The sequence below is a fragment of the Oculina patagonica genome, chromosome 5 (genome assembly GCF_052425735.1).
Source record: "Oculina patagonica isolate OP01 chromosome 5, crgOcupat, whole genome shotgun sequence".
Lineage (NCBI taxonomy): Eukaryota > Metazoa > Cnidaria > Anthozoa > Scleractinia > Oculinidae > Oculina > Oculina patagonica.
In genome coordinates, this window is record NC_135762.1 from 33,893,965 (window position 1) to 33,917,005 (window position 23,041).

Below are 23,041 nucleotides of genomic sequence, written 5' to 3' on the forward strand. Positions count from 1 at the left end.
GGGGGGGGGGGGGGATGTTAAGGATGGCTTTAATTGACATTCGAGTTCACAGGTAGTCCAAGCTCGATGAGCGTCAGTACAATGTTACTCATCGAGTTACACAACAGTCGAAATAAAAGGATTTGTATGGGAACAAGACAAAAAGGCAATGACGATGTTTATGTAATGTGGGCATTACACTTTTAACAGTTCGGACGCCCATAGAGCTTGGGCTTCCTGTGGTAAATTTATTACTACAGTGACTATAACGACTTTTACTGTTGAAAAACTTAACTTTCTCAAGTTGTTCGCCTTTGTCGTGTTCCCAGGTGCTTTACGTTACACCCTGTTTAGGTGTAGGACACCTTGCATGGTAATCAACCTTGGCTGTTTTACGGTCATTGGATGATTTTATACAGGTTTGAAACATTCCATATTTATTGACATGAAAGGGAACACGGCAAAAGTGCCTCCCCACAAGTTGCTCAAAATTTCTCAAAAAAGTTTAACGTTGTTCCAAAAAAAAATCCAATACGTTGGTTTTTATTAGTCCAGTTCTATTAAGCAAATTTTCCAAATTTATGCTAATTTCGGGATCTAGATCTTCCTCGGAATCAATGGCAAACTTCGTTAATCTTCGGAAAAATTCGATTCGTATGGTCTCGAACAACACTCGGACAATCTTCGAAAATTTTCGGTCACGTTATTGCTCAGAATGCAAAAAGTTGCTCGAAATCTGAAAAGTTGCCCAAAATTTTAACGCCAGACTGGCGCGGCCGAGATTTAAAAAACCCCAAGCGTTCCATCGATTAAATCGGTAACTACCAAATAATCGGTATATTTACAAAGCTTAGAAATTTTGATCTAGGCTCCTGTTTAGACTCTAAAAATTTTAAAACGGCAGAAAAAGAGACACCACTTCCCTCCCTCCCCTCCCCTGCTCCTCTTCCTCACCTCGCAATGACTGCGTCCAGTCTGGTCAGCGGTTTCATCCGTGGCACGTGTTGCAACAAACAAGATGGCGTTCGAGGAAAGTGGTAGACATAAGTCGGGTCCTTTAAAACAGCAAAATAAGACACATAAACATGGAAGACACAGAAGTAAGAGCGAGATCGACAAGAATAACAAAGGTACTGCTACGCTGTTGTCTTCTGAGCTTTGTGTGAACTGTATTAAGACATTTGTGGCACTAAAAATTGTAAACATAAACACTTATTGGAGTAAAAAAAAATAATAATGGTAAACGTTTAGACATGTTTAGATGGTGCGAGAGCTTTTACTACAATTGAATATTTGACAAATTAATGAATACATGTACAGGCTTATTACACAAGACTTGATCGTCACATTAGTATCACCATGTCGCCGTTGGCATGATTCATATATATCCTCCATGCAGTGGATGTTACGTATAAACTAAGTTTAATTTATATAAGCTTTTAATAAGTTCTTGTGTGTGTTTTTTAATTTTTAGGTCGTGTTGGGGTGAAAATCGTTTCAAAGAAAATTCGCCAAGCTGTTGGCAAAGCCAACCGTAGACACCAGGTATTAATAAATGTAGAAAATCGAACACCAATTGTTCGATTGGGTTCGGTAATCGAACATAATCAAAGGCTGTTTTTATGCTAGAGACGATAATGTTGTCTAGACGTCTTTAACGTCTAAGATGTTAAAGGCGTCTGGTATAAAAACGGGAAGAAAATAAAAAAAGACTGGGTTTGACACTCGGAGAACACTGGACATGAAGACGTAAAGCCATCAGACGTTAAAGGCGTCTGTCTTATTTACTGTTTTTATACTAGTTAACAACGTCCCGTTTTTATACTAGACGTCTTTAACGTCTGAGACGTTAAAGCTGTCCGATAAGAGCGTCATTGAGACGCTCTTACAAGAAGACGTGAAAGCCATCAGACGTTAAAGGTGTCTGTCTTATTTACTGTTTTTATACTAGACGTTAATGTCCTCTTAAGACAGCTTTAACGTCTAAGACGGCTTTAACGTCTCTAGCATAAAAACGGCCAAACTCATAATAAAATTTGGTCTATCGAACAAAATCGAATGTTCAATTAGCGAACATTGGACAATCGTACTCAATCTAACATTTGATTACTGAACACCTGTTTGTCTATATTGTGGACATTTTGTATGGTGCACTGTGCTACTGATTAGTCCTGTGTGATTCACTTATCAAGAGACAGATTCCAAACAAAGTCCAATCGGATTGAGCTTGATTGTGTTTGATTGTGTTCAATTGGTTTGATTGGTTTGAAATCAAACTCACAGCAAAGTAGATGTTTGATTCTGTTTGATTTAATACCGAACCCACTCAAATGATTATATCAATTGTTGTTCGATTGGGCTCCATTGATGTTTGGTTTAATTTTGTTCGATTGGATAAACCAGGAAGATGTCGGAATACTTTGTTATTGGATGATAGGAGAAGATTCTCAAGACATCATTGTCTGTGATTAGTAATTTCAAACCGTTACTGTCTGTTTAGATTGTTTTTAACTTTATTACAGGCAAAACAAATAAGAGAGAAAAGAAGAGAAGAAGTACTAGAACAGAAAAGGAAAACAGGAAAACAAGGAAGCCCACCACATCTTATTGTAAGCATTTTATATCCAAATGAATGAACCTATTGTCTAAAAAAATAGGGGCACTTAATTGAGAAAAAATTACAATTTTTAAGAGCCATTTTTACAAAGTGATGATCAACTTTGTGTGCATGGAGTACAAAGTAATATATTGAAAATGGCTGCAGTACTGCAATGGAAAAGACGATCAAGATGAGAAAAGCTGGCACAAAATGCAAATTGTACAGTGTATCAGAACTACAGTATATAAAGAACACTGTAAACGTACACTCAGAGGTACCTGAATGTTGTTTACAACTTACTTATGGGAGGCACTAGCAGCTGGGGAGGGGGGGGGGGGCTGGAAGGGCTTTAGCCCCCCTGAATTTCCAAAAAAAAAAAGACTTACTAAGGGAAGACTTTTTTTTAAGCCTCCCCACTTCAAGTCACTGGTCAGCTCCCCTATTTGGAAAAATGTTCTGCCATCCCTGACAACGCTTATGATCATGGTGCAGTAGACTGGGTTAAATGATCCAGTTTCAAATGCTGGCTGAGGCATTGTGTTGGGTGTTTGTTTTTAACCATAGACTTTACTCTCAGCTCATTATACCTTTATCTACCAAAGGTAATCAATTGGTACAATTAGGCAGCCATATAAAATGCTGGGTGTGACTTGTGATGGACTACCATCCTAGAGGGAGTAAAAGTACTCTTTTACATAGTCGCTTCATAGAAGATATTTTATGGATAAGCTCCAGCATATTGGCACGTGTACAGACTTTTAATGACCTACACGTACAACATGGGACTACTCATTCAACTCGTAACTGATGGTCTGATTTCATCTTACCTGAAACAAGGCACATACCTTGCTTGCATCTTCATATATGTCATTAACGGAATATTTCAATAACTCCTAGGCAATAATTCCTTTGTCATCCAGCTGTGATGTTGGACAGGCTGTGCAGTTATTCAGTGAATGTGACAGTGATGGATCACTTTATCCTTCAAGAAACACAACTACGTTGGTGTAAGTGTCTCAAAGCTCCATGTCAAAATGAAGTAACTGTTATAAATGATATATGATATAAATTTGACAGTCATCATAAAGTGCATTTGATTAACCTGACGTCTGAAGATTCAAGGTACATGTAAAACATGAGTACTGAAAACTGAAATGTACTTGTAGCACTACTAGGACCCATGCCATGTAATGCTTCCCATTGGTTAGTTGTTAGGTTTGAACCTGGACCACTCCATTCAGAGTCCAGCATACTAATTGTATAACCAACTAACCTTCTATAATTTTGTAGTATTACAGTGTTTTTTAATTTATTGTTTTTGTCTCTTTTCAACAGTTCTGAGCAACTCAAGCAAAGGTTTTCTTTCCTTCAGTTGAAGTATGGGGACTTGTACTCTGTTCTTGATGCAGTGAAGGTTTGTTGGTAGATGGTTGTACACAAAAATTCTTACTTGAGTTGGAGAAATGTTTGTTGTCACTGTTTGTACAGTTGGTAATAAAGTGTAAAAACCTGTTTTCTAGGTTGCCGATTCTCTGCTGTTTCTTCTTTCTGCCACACATCCTGTCGATTCATTTGGTGAGAAGTGTCTGTCATGTATTTTTGCACAAGGTCTGCCAACAGCTTTTCATGGATTGCAGGTTTGTTTAATATTAGTTGTGAGCTTGTACAGAATGAAGAACTGATTTGCTCATCACTGACAAAATTGCATCACTGACAAGATTGTCTACAAATCTGAAAGGCTTAAATACTCAGATTTCATTATATTGCATACATTACAGGATTCTCTTAAAATATGTATTTTTTAGGGTTTGGATAAGATACCAGCAAAGAAGAAAAATGATGTTAGGAAACACATACAAAAGATAGTAGAAAAAAGGTACAGTCTGTACGGTATTAGAAAATACAATAACTATTAGTTCATATATATCTAAACTGAAAGTGTAAATATTAATAATAATAATAATAATAATAATAATAATAATATTAATGATGATGATAATAATAATAATAATAATAATAATAATAATAATAATAATAATAATATTAATGATGATGATAATAATAATAATAATAATAATAATAATAATAATAATAATAATAATAATAATGGTTTATTTGCATTCCAACAATATTGGTTGAGGTCACACTAGTGCTTTTTTTACTATAGTAAAGTCAAGTTTACTATAGTTAAGCCAATTTGTAGTGTGACCGGCTTTTTTCAGTTTACTATGGTAAATGTAATCGTAGTCTGTCGCGATAGCAACGGCGGCAGGATGAAAGCAAAGTTTACTATAGTAAAACGACCTGAAAAGGCATGGTTTATCGCGCGTTTATCTAAACTTTGTTTATTCAAGTAATGGATTGTCTAAGTTTTGACATGAAATGTCTTAAAGCTCCGGAACCGTGAAATGGTTGCGCCATTTTCATTTACGTGCTTTATTCTTGTGTTCGGATCAACACAGAAGCAACGCTAGACCTTTTATTTCAGTTGTCCTAGAAAATTCGCTGAAAATATGTCTGACAAATGTCCGCTCTTCTTCGCCGCGCAGAAGCTTGTCTTCTCAGCATTCGCCTTGCGAGGAGAGCAGTGGTAAGCAGTGGGTAAGTCGTGCCGTCGTCTGCTCAGAAGAAAATACATGTTCAGGACACTAAATCTGAATCTCTGAGCTTTCTGGATAGCAGCGTTTAATAGAAGAAGAGCAATAATCGTAAGGACCACGCGTTCTGAATCCATGGCTCACTGCAGGCGACATGCAAGCAAGTGAAAGTGGAATGTCTGAGCATATTTGTTTTAGTCATCAAATTGCAGTTTGATTGACAACATTTGGACAAGAAGCCATCTGGAAAATGTAAAAGTCAACAAGCACAGTTTACCATAGTTAACTTTTGTTTACTTTTTTTTTTACTATAGTAAAAGCCCTTAACCACAGGAAAAGTCTAAGTGTGACCTCAACCATTGGCTCCTCTATGTAAACTGAATTAAAAACTAAGATATAAGACTAAGATATAAATAAAACTATGATAAAAAGTTATGATATAATGTATAATAATTTACTAACTTAGTAGTAAAGAGTTTAATTAACTCTAGGTGTTTCAATAACTACTTGTTCGAAATAAATGTACATTACATTTATAGTTATCATATCATTCATTGCTTAATTTGTTCCTTAAATAAAAAGTGTAAAATTGGTTCAATTTAGAGGATAGTTATAAATACAATGTTTATTGTTTGTCACACTGACTTAAAAAATGCTTTTTCTTGTTTCAGATTTCCTAGAGATAAAATTCATGGTCTGGAAACCCCACAGGTGAAGAATTATTCTTTAATGGAAGTAAATATTTTTTACTCAAGATGTGCGATACTGAGATCAGCAGGATTTTACCCAAGCAAAAGTAAATTGAAGCCAAGTTTCACTGACAAAGGACCAAAGATAAATTTAAACCATAACGTAATTTATACATGTCTTACATTAGCCGTAAAAAGAAAAAACAATTTTACTTGGATAAAACATGGTTTAACAACCCTCCAAGTGTATTTTTTTTTCCTTACATTTGGCCACCGACTCCTCAAGTTTGGTCGCCAGTGAAAAATTTTGGCCGTCAAATTAAGCTAGCGCTTTTAATCCTTGTTCTCAATTTTAGTCGCCAGGCTGGCAACTTCGGTTAAAATTAAGTCGCCAGCTCCAAAATTTTAGTCGCCATGGCTACTAAAATGGTTTTAACTTGGAGGGTTGTTTAAAAGTGGATGTGATGGGAATAGTGAGTTCTGTGTAATACAAATCCTGGCTGGCCTCCAGTAGCTTTAGTGTTTTTATTCTTTAGGTATTACTTTTGTATTACTGGAAAGAGAGTAAGGCAGATTTAAAATGTTCTTTTGCAGGATGCACTCGTGGCACTGAGGTTAATATCCAATCAGCATCAAAGAGTGGTCCATTTCCGTGACATACATCCCCACATTTTAGCAGAAAGTACAACATTTGAACCAAATGATGAAGTGACAGATATCCCTAGGGGTACCCTGAAAGTGTGTGGTTTTGTCAGGGGGAAGAGCCTTTGTGTAAATAGGCTGGTTCATCTGCCGGGATATGGAGATTTCCAAATGTCACAGGTGAATATTGCTTTGTGTTCAGGAAATGTGCAATCGTGTGACAACTTGTTTCAGAGTCGCTTTACATACAATGCTTACAGCTTTTTGTGTATTTTATTATATTAGATTGATATGCCAGCAGACCCCTTTCCATGGCAGAAACAAAAAAGCTCCTCAAAAAACAAAGGAGATTCCATGGCTGTGGTAAGCAATGTCATTGGTTTAATAAATACTGTGGTTGACGTTCAATCTTAAGTTTGTGGCTGAAACCTTGGTGTGTTAGGTCATTCAAAGCCTTTAAGCAGTCCTGCCATGTGGCACTGTCTAATTATAGATTTTTTCATGATTGCCTTGTTACAGTTTGAAATTATTTCTATTTTGAACAAGGAAATGTTGTGAGTAAAAGAGAAGCAAAGTACATGTACGTGTAAACTTTCAATTACAGAACAGTAATTTATACAGTACTACAGAACTTTGTTTTTGTTACAAACACAGATAAAAAACACAGATTCTGAAGGCCTTTACAATTTTGAGCTTTTTTTCTAGGATAGTGAAGAAGGAGCATGTGCCATGGATGAAGATTTAAAGGTCTTGGCTCGAGCAGACCCAGCTTTTCAAGAGTCATTGCAGTCAGAGGTGGAACCTGACCCCATGGAAGGAGAACAAACATGGCCGACTGATGAGGAGCTTAGGCAAGCTGAAGGTGTGATATAATGCAATTACAATCCATTGCAAAAAATGATTCTTATCTTCCCTGACAAGGAGTCAAGCCTCTGTGTCTCACATAAAGGCAGATACACACTACTATATGCAATGTTCTACCAACTGAGTTCAATTTTGATTGAACAGTTAACCGTTTCAAATTTTCTGCAAAAACAGAGGCCCTTCAAGAAAAGAAAGTTCTCAGGAGGGTGCCAAAAGGTACGTCAGACTACCAGGCAGCTTGGATCACGAACAGCGATGATGAAGAAGAAACTGGTGACGATGAAAATGATGAGGATGATGAGTTTGAGGAAGAAATGGAAGGCAGTGATAGCGACCAATCCATGGTAAGCCTTTTTAAGCCCAAAGGGCTCACAATACACATAACTTTCGGTGGTTAGGGATAGGGCTAGCTCTGCAGAGATGCAGATTTGTGTTGTTGCTAGGTTTTGATTTGGTTTTGCTGTAGCTCAACTTAAAGCATTGTAACCTACTTGAATTTTATAAAGAAAGATACAGTAATTAATAATAGTAATTAATTTTTGTTTTAGTTCTTACCATTGTTTTTTCTCTCTTTATGTCAAAAGCATGATGATGATGAACAGTATGAAACAGTAAGTGTCGCTGCTACTGATACAGAGGACATCAAGTACGATGAGAATATTGACGCAGATGAAGAGAGAGAGCAGTAAGTGGTGACTAATTACATTCAACAGTCCAGTGGTGATCACAAAAGTTAAAAAAATCTTCCAGATCGAGGGAAATGTGGAAAAGTAAAAAGAAAAATAAACTAAAAGAAGTGTTAATAATAGACCAAAAAGGAGCGAGGAGGAGAGAAATTGAAAAGGAAATGATCATGAACGATAAACTCCGAGATGTTTTGCTTGTAAGGCTTTCCATGACGTAACGCTTTAAGGTGTAAATGTTATAAGCAAACAGACAGACTACCGCTGGGCCCTCAAAATGTGTTTTACAAGTGTTTAAGTCGAAGAGGTGCGGCTGTGATCAAACTTTGGTTAAGGTCTCGTCGAATTATACAAGCTCATAGGAAAAGCGTGCGGACGATAAATAACAGCAGCTAACATAATCAAACAATTCGCCAGCACCGCCAACATTCATACTCAACCATTCACTTTTGTTGAAAACAGAAGCACACATTTTGTTAAATTGTTCCAGATTGGAGAAACTCCGTGCAGAAAGAGAAAACGAAATGTTTCCGGATGAAATGGACACACCCATGGACCAAACTGCCCGAGTTCGATTCCAGAGGTGAGTTCCAAGCAAAGTTTATGAAATATTTCATCCACAGGCACTTACCGGCAAAGATCGTACTTTTAATAAAGAAGTCAACGAGAGCGTCAGAGACTAAGCACCGTGTTTTAATTCAAACGGCAAATGTCAGATTGTTGTCGCTACCGTGTACTTTTCCTATTATAAATAAATAAATCATTCAGGTGAATTTATAAATATTAATAGAGAGATTAAGCATGACGTTTATTTTTCCCGCGAACGGCAAAAATTCAACTTCTGCTGTCTTCCGTTTGGTGTTAGTACGCGGAAATGAGAAGTTTTGTGTTTGTCGTGAATGTGCGATTTTTTCACTAATTTTATGAGGGATTGATATTAGAATTCGATAAAAAGGTAAAAAAGTTAAAGACAAGCTCGCGTTTGCCGTTTGCCGCATAACGTCATGCTTAATGTTTCTATTCTCCGGAAAACAAACGTGAATAGTGTTTCGAATTCACAGATTACTAATTGAATTAAAATTAACAGCATTTTTTTATTCATTTTCTGTCTCTTTTCGTAGATACCGCGGCTTAAAGAGTTTTCGTACTTCGCCATGGGACCCAAAGGAAAACCTTCCATCAGATTATGCCAGGTACGGTGATCTTGGGAGAAACCAGAGCAGGACACTAAAAAACACACTGTGTTTGAATATGAACATGTATTTTTCTATTCTCCCAAGGACGAAAGTCTTTTCCGAATGCTTTACATTTGATCTGCAAATGACCTTCTTTCCATTTCTTTTGTTGTATGTTTGTAGAATTTTTCAGTTTGAGAACTTCAAAAGAACAAAGAAACGAGTCTTGGAAGAGGATGACGTCGATGGAGCGTTGGTAAGATTCAAATATCTATATAAAGGTGAAATTTTGTTTTGGAATGGCTACGAACGCATTTAAGAAGAAAGCAAAAACGTATATTTTATTGCCTTTATGAGTGTTAGCCGGCATTACTTCTTGGAAGCATTTAGTTACATCTGCACAAGGCTCTCGATGGTACAGCTTTCGATCTCACTCATTCATTGTTTTTTTTTTCTCTTAGCCTGGTTGGTACGTGTCCATTCACATTGCTAACGTGCCGCGCGCTTTTATGGGTAAGAATGAATTTGATAATTTGACACAGTTTTAAACATCGGTGTTTAATTTTTTTTTTCATCCGCAACGTCTGCTGTAGTTATAACACGAATGTGACTGACTTATAACCGAGTGACTGTTTTTATTCAACTGTTTTATTTCATTGCAGTCTAGCTTTCCTTTCTTTTTGCTGTGATATTGCAAAGTAAGGCTTTGTTTCTGGTCTCATGATTGGATCATAAGACTCGCGCGAAGTCTCTCTGTCCGTCAATCTCTGCAAACCAAACCAACAATAACCCGGTTTAGGGATGCATGTTCCGCCGTGGTTAGAAGTGTTTTCTCTTACATAACGTTGGTTCTTTACACTATTTGCGGCTCTTGTGGCTGCCACCTGTTATAAATGTAATTCATGTAACTACCTTATTACATGAAATTTTCGCGACACGTTAATTTCGCGATTTTGAGGTGCGCATATTTGGCGACACTTAAATTTCGCGATTTTGCTAAAATTTTGTATTTTGAATCACTTTAATTTCGCGTTTTTGAGTAAGACACTTTACATTTCCTTGGCAATGTTATTTTACATTCCATTTAATTAAATAAAACGACTTCATCAAAGGAAAAATAACGTCAAAATTAACAAAATCGCAAGGGCGGGACTAAATCTCGGCAATAGCAACAGCAGAGCAGTTCTCACAATGTCTACAAGTAGGTTATGCTTGTACGTGCATGAGTTGTTGTTCTTGAGTCAATTGACGACAACATCCATTAAGATTGATAATTCCTTCCTTCAGTGGTACTAAACTTATTCTATCTTGATTAGTGACATAATGTGAGTCACTTAATTTTCGCGTCATGCTATGTTCGCGACACTTATTGTTCGCTTCACTTTAATTTCGCGATTTTCTTGGAATCGCGAAATTCGCGAAATAAACGTGTCGCGAAAATTTCATGTAATAAGGTACAAAGATTGCGCAAGATAGCCGAGTTCGCGCCCTATAGACGCGTTAAATATGAAAACAGTCGTAGTTTTGTTAGTGATTTTGATGTGTTGTGTTTCTAGAATCACGCGAGTCCAGTTCTCCAGTGGTGATATTTGGACTTCTCCCTCACGAACAAAAGGTTAGAATCCTCTTCATGAGGACCAAGTGCGATAAATTTGACAAGAACACGTTGGAATGAATGTTGAAATTTACGCCGCCTTAGTTTAACTTTTCTTTCAATGCCCCTGCTTTTGATTTGTTTGTTTTTCAGATGTCAGTTGTTCATTTCGTACTAAAGAGACATCCGACATTCAAGGAACCCGTCAAATCGAAGGTGTGTCAAATCTGTTATACCTACATGGGTAAAATAACATAGTAAGGATCAGTATATCCTAAGAGGGTAACAAAGGGAGAACAACTCCACGAAGCAGCCACAAAATGCTTTTGGGGCCTGCTTTGAAGGAGTTAGAATAAAATGATAGGGTTATGGAGTCGGTCAACCTTGCAAGCTAGTAATATCAAGTAACGAACAGAAGATTTCCACGGTCGATGTTTGTAAAGCAATCCATTGTCAAAATAATTTTCTATCAATTCAGTTTTGAAATTGAAGTCTAAGAAAACAAAGTCATTAGTTAAGTGTTATTGTAAATCATCCTTTTAAGTGTGTCTGAATTGTTCAGCTAGCCTTGATTCAGTCTACAGACAAATGCATAAAAACTAAAGACTCGGCGAAATGTTATCAGTAAAATCCTTTTTCTTTAAAAACGAACGTCAATTTGTCCATAGTTGATTTTTGTAGCTTGTTAACCGTGTTAGACCTTTTTTTCGTAGGAAAGACTGATTTTCCATTGTGGCTACCGAAGGTTTTCAGCGTGCCCCGTATTTTCCCAGTATACATCGGGGGATAAACACAAGGTTAGAATATACAAGCTGCTGTTACTTCACACATCAGGTCACCGGTCGTTTAAAAGATGGATAACACTATTCACAGGATAAATCACTTTATATCATAGATACTGAGATTTTCTCACGAAAAAACGATTGCGTACAAATGATACGTAAAATGCATTAGCCAATAGGAAAGGCGAACGATAAAAACTCACTAGTGAAAAAACGTCGTTCGTCCAATCACAATCGCGAACGACGAAAAACAACTTGTGAACAACACCGTATCGCCATTTTGATTCTCGTCGTAAACACCGGCGACATGGCGGAGACACGTTCAAGGTTTGTTTGTGTCTTTAACGGCTTACTGAGTCGTTTATATTGCAGAACAGGAAAACCAAAACACTATAAAGAAAACGAAACAAGACGGCCTTGTTGTCACAACGTTTCTTCAAACAAAAAGAGAAACACGAAGCGAGATCACCGAAATTCCTCCTGCCGAGTTGAATAAACCTTTGAGTAAATTCGCACAAAGGAAGGACAAGAATACGGGCCGTCTTCACTCCGAGGGATTGTAGCGAGTTTTGATTCAGATGATGATTAAGACGCTGCAGGTTTGTCCTTGGTTTTGGCAGACTGTTTTCTTGATTTAATTTGGTAAAAGTTCACTTGAGTTCGCGTTGAGTTATTCAGCGTTTAGCGCTGTTTTGTTCTGTTAAAACATTGAACTGGAACTTGCAAGTTTTGTACAAGTCTCAGTCAAGTTTTCTATCAAAAGTTGTTTCTGTAAAAGTTGTGAGAGTATAAAACTGACGTCTCATTTCTTGTGCTACTTCATTAAAGATGTGATTTTGAAAGACAAACATGTTTTAGCTATTTTAGTTTATGGCAGATGAATGGGTTTCCTAAACACGCGCGTAACTGATAAAAAGTCGAGCGATTTAATTTGCTTTTCAAAAACCTCAGTATCTATAAAATAAACAAATTACACCATGGAAAATGCTTTGTACGATTTTTATTCACTCCTTGAGTTGTATCAGAAAACTCACTCGTTCGTTTTCTGATACTACTCAACTCGTTGATAAAAATCATACGCGCGCATTTTCCATGGAGTAATCTCTATATCCTGTGGATAGCGTTGTATGTTTTGTCAATACTTATCCACTGGATAGTGATTTATCCAGTGCATAGCGTTATCCACCCTCCGGCCCAGCTGAAGACACAATTGAGGATAATTTATCTAGGTTGCTGCATATACATAAAATATACCTTCTAGAATATGGAGAACTAGGATTATGGTGTATTTCTGGTGTGATGGAATTGTTTGTTCAGTAAAATATTAATGCTTAGTTTATGTAAGTTCGAAATTAAAGTTTTTCTGCCCGTCATTTCGGCCAATTCTTTAAGCCATGCAAGTCGGATAGTGACACAGTTGTACGACCGTTTGATCGTGCTTCTCATTTTTTTTTTTTTCAGCTTGAGCGTTTCATGCCACAAGAAGGAGCATTTGTGGCTACACTGTATGCACCCATCATGTTCCCACCCGCACCAGTGTTAGTATTTACACAAGATAAACACACGAGTAAGTTTTGATTCAGCTTCACAGCTATTAACCGTGGATGTTGTAACGCACGAAGTAAGACCAATGCTTGATTGAAATGGTTCTTTATTCCATCTGTTACTGACATAAACTCTCTTGCTTCAGTCGGTACTTGTTCAGCCATGCAGTGTTAGGTGGAGACTATTGCTACGTTAGATTTGATATTCACTGTGACATGAAACAGAAATGAAATATTCTGAAATAAGGAGAGAGCACATATTGTTATAGCACTCAGTGTCAGGTTAAACGAATTGCCAAATAACCTGAATCAAATCACAGATATTACTTGTCTGTTTTTCTTTAACCTTACTCCTGATTTTACAGTAATTTTTTTCTTTCCTCTAGGTTGTCACACCCTAGTTGCTACCGGGTCGCTATACAAAGTTGATCCAGGCAGAATTGTTGCTAAGAAGATTGTTCTAAGTGGTCATCCGTTTAAGATCAATAAACGATCAGTTGTGTTACGTTACATGTTCTTTAATCGAGGTTAGTACAACCGCGGCTGTTACTGCTTAGCTTCCTGGCAGTGATCATTAACAAATTTCTTATTACCATGTAAACACACTTTTGCAGAGAGGACAATAGCTAGGGGATGTCGTAACTCCAGATTCTCTTAACTAATTTTAAAAAATGCATCCCAATTTGTTAAATCGCAGCTATATTCTTTGCGAGATTAAGCAAACGACATTTGGATCTTTGCTCGTTTGTATCCTTGTTTTCTGTCCCAGGCGTCTTGTACAACCTGGCCAAAGTTCTGTTTGCAAATCTATGTGCGTGTTAATTGCGACGTTCGCGCTTAGAAATTCAAAGAAAAAGAAAACGTTAATTTTAAACGGGCTTTGTTTTCTTCTTGAAGCCTTTTCTGACCCAGTAAGTTGGAAGGGTCCTACGTAAAGTTCAGACTGACTTTGTTTGTATAAAAACATTTTTACCTATAGTTTTCAAACGAGGAATGACTTAAAGTTTTTATCGTATATTGCAGAGGATATTCTGTGGTTTAAGCCCGTAGAACTGTTTACCAAATATGGAAGAAGAGGCCACATCCGGGAACCTTTAGGTTTGTAACGATAATATTTTGTTGTTGTCAGAGGCTAGTTTTGTTGTTGTTGTTTTGTTGTTGTTAAGGTACACCCCCCCCCCCCCCGATATAACTAACTTGCCCGGTGCTTAAAGTAATGCTTGTTTATATTTCCGATGTTCCCCGAAGATGTAACAAACAACGAAACTAACAATGCTCAAATTGTTTTTTACAGGAACACACGGCCACATGAAGTGTGTGTTTGACGGTTCTATCAAAGCACAGGACACTGTCTGTATGAACCTGTACAAACGAGTATTCCCTAAATGGACATACGAGCCCGCGATACTACCACCTCCAGCGGAAGCAGCTCAGGACAATGAAGATACGATGGAAACATAAGTGACAAGAACAGTAACGGACAAATTTTGGAATGAGACAAAATCTGCAGACAAGTACATGTAAATTGGCATCAGCAGTTGATTTCAGGAAGAACTGGAACTTTCCGAGGCGAATAATTGCTGTCCGATCCCGCTAAACGCCTTATGCGCCTACTGGCGCGACGAGACATCATGATTCCGCTAAACGACCTACTTCCACTATATAGCACGGACAGTGTGCTTGTTCCTTCTTTTGTTGAAGGGCTACATCTTTGTCAATACTAGTCACCAATAGGCTACGTCACGATAGTAAACAGCCTCTCTTATGGCAATCACGTGCTCATAGGGTAAAGACACGCTGCAGACGGCTTTATTTGAAGCAATTTTTAATACTTCATTTTGAAATGTGGTGATATTTACGTTTTAAATAGGTCAACAAATAGTTTTTGTATGGTTTTTCAGGTACACAGCTGATGATTTTAAGTGTTAAGCGCAAAAGGTTTTTTTTCGTTCTTTTGACATTGTTGAGATACATCTGCAGAAAAGCAGTGATTCGTGCAATGAGCCGAAACAAATAAATGGGAAATAAAATATGACTCTTTGGAAAAAATGGTGGTATATGTTTAGCTTGGTTGAGAAATCAGTCAGTGAGACAAGCTACTTGTGGGAAAAAAACACGCCTAGCTTGTGTTAGTGACTGATTACAGGCTATATTAAATATCTCAATATAGGACGGCTCAACTGTGATTTTCAGTAGTTTTACCTTACCATGAGGCATTACTTGACTCTTAACCTTACAAAATGTTAAATTTCGGAATATCGTACTTTTAGTAAAAACTCAGTGGTGTTCTGTTGGAAATCCGCAAATCTGATTGGTTCTCCCGTTGTTTTTTATTTGTTTATTTACGAATGGCTCTGGATAGATTTCCAGTCCAAGATTCTGGGACTTCCGGGCTTCATGTATGCAGTCGTGAGGTATCTATATACTGTGTGTGATATACATGGAGCAGGAGGGATTTTGCGTCGAGTGTGCAACCGCTGAAAGACCGCGTGATGGGAAAAAAATGGCGGGAAGATTCAAATTTGTTTTTTGTACTTTTATCGTCACAAATATTAGGCTAATTTTGCTAAGAAAAATTTTGTTGGCGCCATTTTCAGCTTCGGGACGTTGTGAAATAATGGAAAAATATGGGACAGGTGGCCTCACGATAAAGGCCGTAAAAGAGGAAAACTTTTCCGTGTTGGAGTGTATTTTAGGATCAAAACTTCACCAATATTCAGGGTGCTGGTTGCCTAGGGACACTAGGGCAATTTCCATAGCAGCAACCGCGCCCGACAAGGCTTAGGAGGCCGGTTTTATTTACAGTAGTTTCTAAATATTAGCTTTTCTTTAAAGGAGAAAAGGAGAAAATAAAAAAAGAAACCATAACAATAGACTTAGTTGAAAAGTAATTTTGACCAGCTCACGTGCAATTCTCGTTAGGATAAACCAGCGAGAAGACGTTAAAGAAAGCTAAAAATTCCACAATGACCATTTTTTAACGCTACCTTCGCAGCAAGACGATATTTAATACTCAGGCTCCATATATCATCGGTAGACGCTGAGATCAAGGAATTTTGAGATTTTCAGTGAGAACGACTAATTTATTTTATAAAATCTGAACAAAATCATGACCACTCGCTCAAACCCGGGATATTGATTATAACATCGTATATTAAAATTGCTGTTTTATACTTTAGTACTAAGTAGCCGTAGCGCTTTGTCCGTTTAGATCTTCCGGCTATTAAAAACATGGGCAAGGTATTTAGGTTCTCGACATTCGGTCGCCATTTTGTCCACGTGCAATGTTTAATACACATAGCCAAAGTCGATCAGATAAACAGCACGCCGACACCAAACTTTGCTTGTTGTTGTCAGAAGATAAAGCAAGGACTCTTAGTATTGTATACAGCAAGTAAAACTTAAAACACGTTTCATTTTGAGCTAGAAATTAGGCCATAAATTGTGGAAAATATGTAAACAATCGATAGCAGAACTTCTCTGTCGTGCGCACTAGTCCATATCGACGCATGCGCACGCAAAATGCCCTCCTGCTTATACATGGCGTTTTTGACTTCCGTTCACGATTTCTTTCGTTTGAACAGCATTCGTGCCAAGGCCCCGCCAGCTGAGACTGGAAGGATAAGGGGAGCAGATAAGACGCCATTTTTCCAATCTTTGTTCCCAGGCCTTACGGACATAGAAAGCCATAGCGACTCCGCTTACGCCAAAACTCTGTGACGTTATGTGCGGAAACTAACGCTGGGGGCCAATGCTTAAATTTTCCTTTGAAGACAGTCTAAAAATAAGTGCTTGCTCATCGGGAAATGATTTTAATGTAAAACTAAAAGTTAATAGTGTGGCGGCGAAATCCTTGAGTATTGATGATGTGGTTTGTTTCAGTATTGGACGCAAGATTTCAAGTCGTCTGAATTCTTGCTTTCCTATACACATATATAAGTTAGGCTGTAGTTGTGGGGCACGTACAGGCTGAATTAATAGATAAACCAGTGTTTCCATGATTTTCGAATTTCGCGAATTTCAGACCGCGCTTAAGCTCGGCTTCCAAAACAAATCTTAAAAAGACGTTTGCGATTGCACGATGAGAGTTTTAGCCCGACCTGAATTTCAGCCCTGGCTAAAAATGAAATTTTCAGCCTGGTTTCACAAACCGGGCTGGAAATTTCAACCTTATGAAATCGCATACAAATTTCAGCCCGGGCTGAAAAGTGAGCTTGGGTATGCTCAGTGATGGTGTTTTCAACGAAACAAAATGGTGGCCACTAGAAGGTTTTCGTTTGAATCCGGGCAAAATTCTCTCTGCTTGCCCCCCCCCCCCCCCCCCCACCCGGGGGCCCGGCCGTTGGTTATACGTTGTTTAACATGACATCGTAAGTTGAATAATGCAAGACTGGGTCAGGTGTTTAACCGCTCTGGAACGTTCAAGAGAACGGAAAGGATACAAACATGGTGCTAAGAGACCACGTTTACTTGTTGTAAAGAGTTCTCTTGGACTGTTTATCTCTATCAAACACGAGCGCTGTTTACAGATTGAATGCACTGAGATTTTTTGTTAGAGTGCTGAACTTAAAGCAGTCAAAATGTGCTGAAACTGATTGTGAACTTACTAAGGCTCTGCTTGATTTCGTAAGAAGTTCCAAAGAGTGATCTTTGTCTAATTCTCCTTGAAATTTCGATTCCAGGTCACGCAGAGAGGTGATAAGAATTTTCTTGATGTATTAACAAATTCTAAGACACGACATTTAAGGAAATGTATGAAAATCAGTAAGGAAAAGTGATATTTTCAGTTTGGCTTGAACAGGTTTACGAATGCGTATTAAGATAGAGATAAGTTAGATATTATTTAAGGGAAAATAACTTTTAATTTTTTCTGTAGATGATTATGCAAAGAAGCTGTAAGTTGTTAAACTAATAAAATATTAATAGTTTAGTTTGGCGTGCAATGATTCTGTGTTCAACGGAGAGGGAAACACCTTCATATTATAAATTCATAATATATATTATATTTTTGCAAAACCATTTCCAGTGTTTTTCAAATTTATTCATATTATAAAGAATAGAGATTAGTGATATTGGACCACACATCTCAATTCCAAACATCGAGTACAGATTATTTTTTTTTAATAAAAAGAAATTACGTTCTTGACTCGAAAATTATAAAACACCCTGCATGGAATTGTCTGAACTTTGAGTATTATTTCCAATAGCTGAAGTTTTCTCTCGCGATTTAATGTGTCACTTCCGCTTGAATTAAGGTCCCAACTTTAAAGATTACTTCTTGTTTAAGATAAAGACGCTAATGCTTCTAATTGATACAACAATTCCTTTCGTATATTAAACACTTAAGTTATGTATGCGCAATGTCATTGAATATGTAAACGTTCCGGTTGAAGTCGGCCGATATAAGAACCTCCACAGGGGGTACTTCAGAGATATTTTAAGCAAAGCAGCCTGCTATAAAGAATTGTTATTCATCCAGAAAAATAATACTATAGAAAATACAGCGGCAGAGAAACATAACACACGGCAAGAAAATCAAAATGGCGCGCGGGTTGAAACCATGGTATCAGTCGAAAACTTTGACCATTTTGGTTGTTCTCTGGGCGCTGTTCACGGCTTGTTTGGGGATAATGATCGTGGTCATCTTTGTACAACCTCACTGGATCAGCGGAGAGAATCCAGCTACTAGAAGAAACGTGAATTTTGGCTTGTACCGAAACTGTTCTGACAACTTGAATGATTGCTCTGGGAGCCTAAACGAGTTCAACAACATATACTCGGCCGCTTGGAAAGCCTGTACAGTTTTCGTTGCCCTGGCGTTCACGTCAACGTTTGTCTCGGTAGCAATGATGTTGTTGTATTGGTTGTGTTGCTTCGAGTCTTCAGGAATTGGATTTCGAACAAGCAGTGGACTTCAGGCCTCTGCCGGTATGTCTTACTTATAATGATTATTTCTGGGGTCGTGGTTTTTGACGCTTAAGTCTTTTTTTGTGACATGTGAGGTTACGGTGGCATCAAATAGTCTTTTGTTTACTTGATGGCTTTGCCTCCAGGCTCAACAAAATTTCATGAAATAGTACTTCTTAACAAAACCTACTTTTAAGTAACAACTTATGTCGTATATGTAGACATGAACGAGGACAACGAATGAGTGCCTTTGCAGTTGCCACAGTGGTTTATGTACGAATGCTTTCGTTCTCACTTAGTTTTATTTTTACAAATTATTCCCGCTTTGTTACCCCTATTAGTGGCAAATTTATTTTCATTATAATTATGTTTATTTCTAAAAGGAGTCAAGAACTAAAATAAAATGTAGAACTTTCGAATTATGCCAGAACGTCAAATGAACTGGACACGTTACAAATCTCGTTCTTCGTCTAAAAATGTTTCGTTGCAGTGATATTGGAGGCATAAGTTTAGTTAGCATGGTATAAATCGAATAAATAGGTTACAAAAGACTTTAAGCAGAGTCTCTCATTTTGTCCACTTTTTTTTAATTAACTCAAAAACTTTCTCGATTTGCTTTTTGATTACACGTAAATGCTTTAAAGTTCTGTTGACTTTTGCCAAAAAATCGGGCGAAGATAAAGGATAAGTCAAAAAAGACATCAGAAAACAAGTATAGGGTTGGCTTCTCCTTTAAGTGTACGTTATATTTTCAGCTTCTCTACACAAAGACAAGTTTCTTCTCCGGCAGAGATAAAACCGTGATATCGGTCCTTTTCACCTTCATGAAATTATTCATCTTCAAGAGATTCTTTTGAATGCCAAAATTGCTTTATCAATGGCAATAGAATATCCATGCGAAACTTTCAATGATAAATTGACTATGTAACTGTTAAATGAGCTGCTTGATAAGTCAGACACTATATATTATTATTTTTTATTTATTTGCGGCTTAGATAAAATACGTGTGGAATCTTCTAAGGAAGTCTTTAAGGATGTCAGTATATTGGGAACGGACGGCCATTGAGACCTTAAAACGTTTCAAAAACAATTTAGCGATTAAGTGATAGTTATATTGCCCTACTTCTCACGAGTATTCTATGCTGGGATATTGGCCTCCGTAGAACAGTGTTCACGCATGGTTGTGTCTTTTCAAGAATTATTTTAGACATTTCAGTGCTACTAAATAGCAGTTCAAAGTTATCTAGGGTTCCTTGTTATCTCACCTGTTGTAATTTTGTTTCGTTTGGCAAGTTTACACGTAGTCGTTGTGACTTGATATTAGTTCAGCGCATGTAAGAATATCACCTGCGTTACACAACAGAACTTTAAACTGTCGACAATTGAATATTTTGGTAGGTGATCACGGCAAGCGTGGAAGCCGTGGGAATATTTTGGCTGTGGGTTATGGGTGAACGACTTCCTTTCAATGTTAATAATCTTTTAATTGCATCTTATTCATTTGTGTGCCAGAGAGACCACTAACACTCAGGGATTCGTATATTCCGGTAGCGCTATGAACGTCATCGAATCACGACTCTATGGCATAGAATGCGAAGCATCAATGAATCGTTTAGCCTTCATCAATAGCTTAGTAACACACATTGCCTTACAAAGCAAGTTTCAGAGTTGCTTAGGGCGTTCTTGGGCGCTTCCAAAATAAGACTCTTGTATCAGATATTGGATTGCTGATAGCCAACTAAAATCTTGTAGTTATATAGTTACTTAGGTAATATCTGTGGATAGCAACACCTCTAACCCGACAAAACATTTCTCTCGTCACTTGTTCGTTAAATCCCTCCTACTCTGTAAAATTCTTCTCTTTAACTATTCTTTCTATATTATTTTGTGTTATGAAAAAAAAAATTAAATAAACTCTTTCTGAAAGAGACATTCAATTTGAGAAATTACGTTCCATTCTAATGACGTAGCATACAGAGGTGTCTGTGATTGAGGATTTTCCGCGCGAAACAAAGTCCAAACAGAGACTGCAAATAGATCCATCTCCTTTTAAATACACTCTCACAAGAGATGAAAAAGAATATTGATGTTCTTTTAAATGATAAGTTGTACTTAGAGGAGAATGGATTTTTGCAAAAAAGATGTGGAAAAATTCCGTGTAATCCTTGTTTTTGTGCCTTTGTGTGTGTGTGTGTGTGTGTAACTGGGCACTTCGATACTTTTATATAGTATCTGCTAGACATTCGATTACTAATTAAGACAGAATAGTCCTCGTTTGTGACACTACTTGACATACTTAATTATAACATAGATTGATATAACGTAGAAAAAATAGTTTTTATTCATTCACTCGTTGATCTTTAGAACCACAATGATATCTAAACAATTTCTCTAAACCCGATATTATAAAAGCATACGGAAACCAGTAAGAAGCTAGAACTTTTAAGCTGATAATGGGGTTAAAGGGTTTCTAAAACGGATAGTCTCCATAACCTGTTTACATATTATTTACAGGTCTGTGTATGTTAATCACGTGTCTTATCCACCCTGTTGGATGGGACACCCCCGAAGTCCAGTCAATCTGTGGCCCAGAAGCTGGTATTTACAAAATAGGAGACTGCAAAGTAAACTGGGCTTACTGGATCGCTGTTATCTGCATGGCTGACGCGTTCGTGCTTAGTTACCTCTCCCTCATGTTCATCGAGCGAGAGATTGGGACCCCAAACGTGACCAGCAGGAAGCGATCAAGTGGAGCAAGTAACGAGGATGACTTCCGAGGCAGGAGAATGGCATCGACTGGTTACTATCAACAGGACACCACAACGCTGTAACAAGGCAAATACAGGACACCCAATACTACTAAAATAACAATGGCTGTCATGAATAAAGGCAATAAAAGTTGTATACAGTTTCTGCTTAATACTCAACTATTGTAATCAAGTCTGAAGTAGAGAATTCAACCGAATAGTGTTTTTCCAGCGATTTGGCCATGTTAAATCAGATTGAATTGCAAAGCTGACGTAAGTGTAAAAGCATTTACAATTTCTAATATTGTAAGGTACAATTGTTTTACTTGACATTTTATACTTGGATAGCAATTATAGCACTGCAATGTAACTGACTTTTCTTGATGTTTGCAATAGAGTTGGCTGTACGTGTGAGATAATAATTGTAAATAAGAGTGGCATGAATGTTATATTTGTAGTGGTTAAAATATAATAGTTTTCAACTGATAATTTTGGTTAGGTGGAATTTCCGAAATTCAAGTTTATCGATTTAATCAGTTTTTTTACATAGTTCTTAAAAATGCAATAAATGGAAGTGCATAACAATTAATATATATGCCGTATGGAATGATGTTAAGCTGAATTCTTTGCTATCGTTAATTATAAGCTGTTTAAACTTTTCTCAGGGTAATCAAGAGCTACCTCTTCATCAAAGGTGGAGATTTTTTTTGTTAAATTAAATGATAAAGAGAAGAAAAATTATAAAAATTTTTTTTTCTCTATCTTTAACTTTTAAGAGGGTAAAAAAAAATTAAATAAATATTTGATCTGTAGTCTTTTAAGAAAGATATCTTAAATTTAGTAGGTTTATTTATATAACAGTTTAGATCCGAAATTACAGGATAATTAAGGGAAAAAACGTGTTCTTTTTTTTACTCAACTTTCGGATAAGAATAGGAGGCTTAGCTGGTTGGCTCAGCTACTACGAAACTGGTGTAAAGCCAAGGCAAACGCCTTAGAAGCGTACGGCTTATTTGCTTATTTTGTAAATAAGTGGTTGTTCAAAATATCTTAAGTTTAGTTAGCCAGTAAGAGAGGACGAAAACATTGTTTACCGTTTTGTTGTAGGCCAATAATGTCCACGAAACCACGAAGATCCTTGTTGACATAACACCGGTTACATTTCTCGAAGATATTAGCTTTACAGCTACTCTGTAAATTTCGAGGATAAATAAAGTATATGTATTTAGAATGACTAAA

The 23,041-nt window shown here is 37.2% G+C and overlaps 2 protein-coding genes across 2 annotated transcripts; both read left to right on the forward strand.

Moving 5' to 3' along the window:
- Positions 1-973: 973 nt before the first annotated feature.
- On the forward strand, positions 974-15,216 carry LOC144653808 (pre-rRNA-processing protein TSR1 homolog). Its single transcript, XM_078513907.1, has 24 exons — positions 974-1,109; positions 1,454-1,524; positions 2,502-2,588; positions 3,476-3,585; positions 3,914-3,992; positions 4,099-4,215; positions 4,384-4,454; positions 5,847-5,886; positions 6,459-6,686; positions 6,792-6,869; positions 7,212-7,368; positions 7,545-7,714; positions 7,955-8,055; positions 8,544-8,636; positions 9,175-9,246; positions 9,412-9,484; positions 9,690-9,741; positions 10,785-10,843; positions 10,976-11,038; positions 11,536-11,619; positions 13,066-13,171; positions 13,535-13,675; positions 14,172-14,246; positions 14,443-15,216. The coding sequence occupies exons 1-24, from the start codon at positions 998-1,000 to the stop codon at positions 14,607-14,609; spliced, it is 2,406 nt and encodes an 801-aa protein (XP_078370033.1). The 5' UTR covers positions 974-997; the 3' UTR covers positions 14,610-15,216.
- A 3,362-nt stretch (positions 15,217-18,578) lies between these two features.
- On the forward strand, positions 18,579-22,543 carry LOC144653809 (LHFPL tetraspan subfamily member 3 protein-like). Its single transcript, XM_078513908.1, has 2 exons — positions 18,579-19,076; positions 21,570-22,543. The coding sequence occupies exons 1-2, from the start codon at positions 18,689-18,691 to the stop codon at positions 21,884-21,886; spliced, it is 705 nt and encodes a 234-aa protein (XP_078370034.1). The 5' UTR covers positions 18,579-18,688; the 3' UTR covers positions 21,887-22,543.
- The last annotated feature ends 498 nt before the right edge of the window (positions 22,544-23,041 follow it).

Excerpts from the sequence above, each read along its gene's own strand:
- LOC144653808 (XM_078513907.1), top strand. The coding sequence starts at position 998 with ATGGCGTTCGAGGAAAGTGGTAGACATAAGTCGGGTCCTTTAAAACAG. Across the intron at positions 9,485-9,689 it reads ATGACGTCGATGGAGCGTTG|CCTGGTTGGTACGTGTCCAT; the intron begins GTAAGATTCAAA and ends TTTTTCTCTTAG. Across the intron at positions 11,620-13,065 it reads CATCGGGGGATAAACACAAG|CTTGAGCGTTTCATGCCACA; the intron begins GTTAGAATATAC and ends TTTTTTTTTCAG.
- LOC144653809 (XM_078513908.1), top strand. The coding sequence starts at position 18,689 with ATGGCGCGCGGGTTGAAACCATGGTATCAGTCGAAAACTTTGACCATT. Across the intron at positions 19,077-21,569 it reads TGGACTTCAGGCCTCTGCCG|GTCTGTGTATGTTAATCACG; the intron begins GTATGTCTTACT and ends TATTATTTACAG.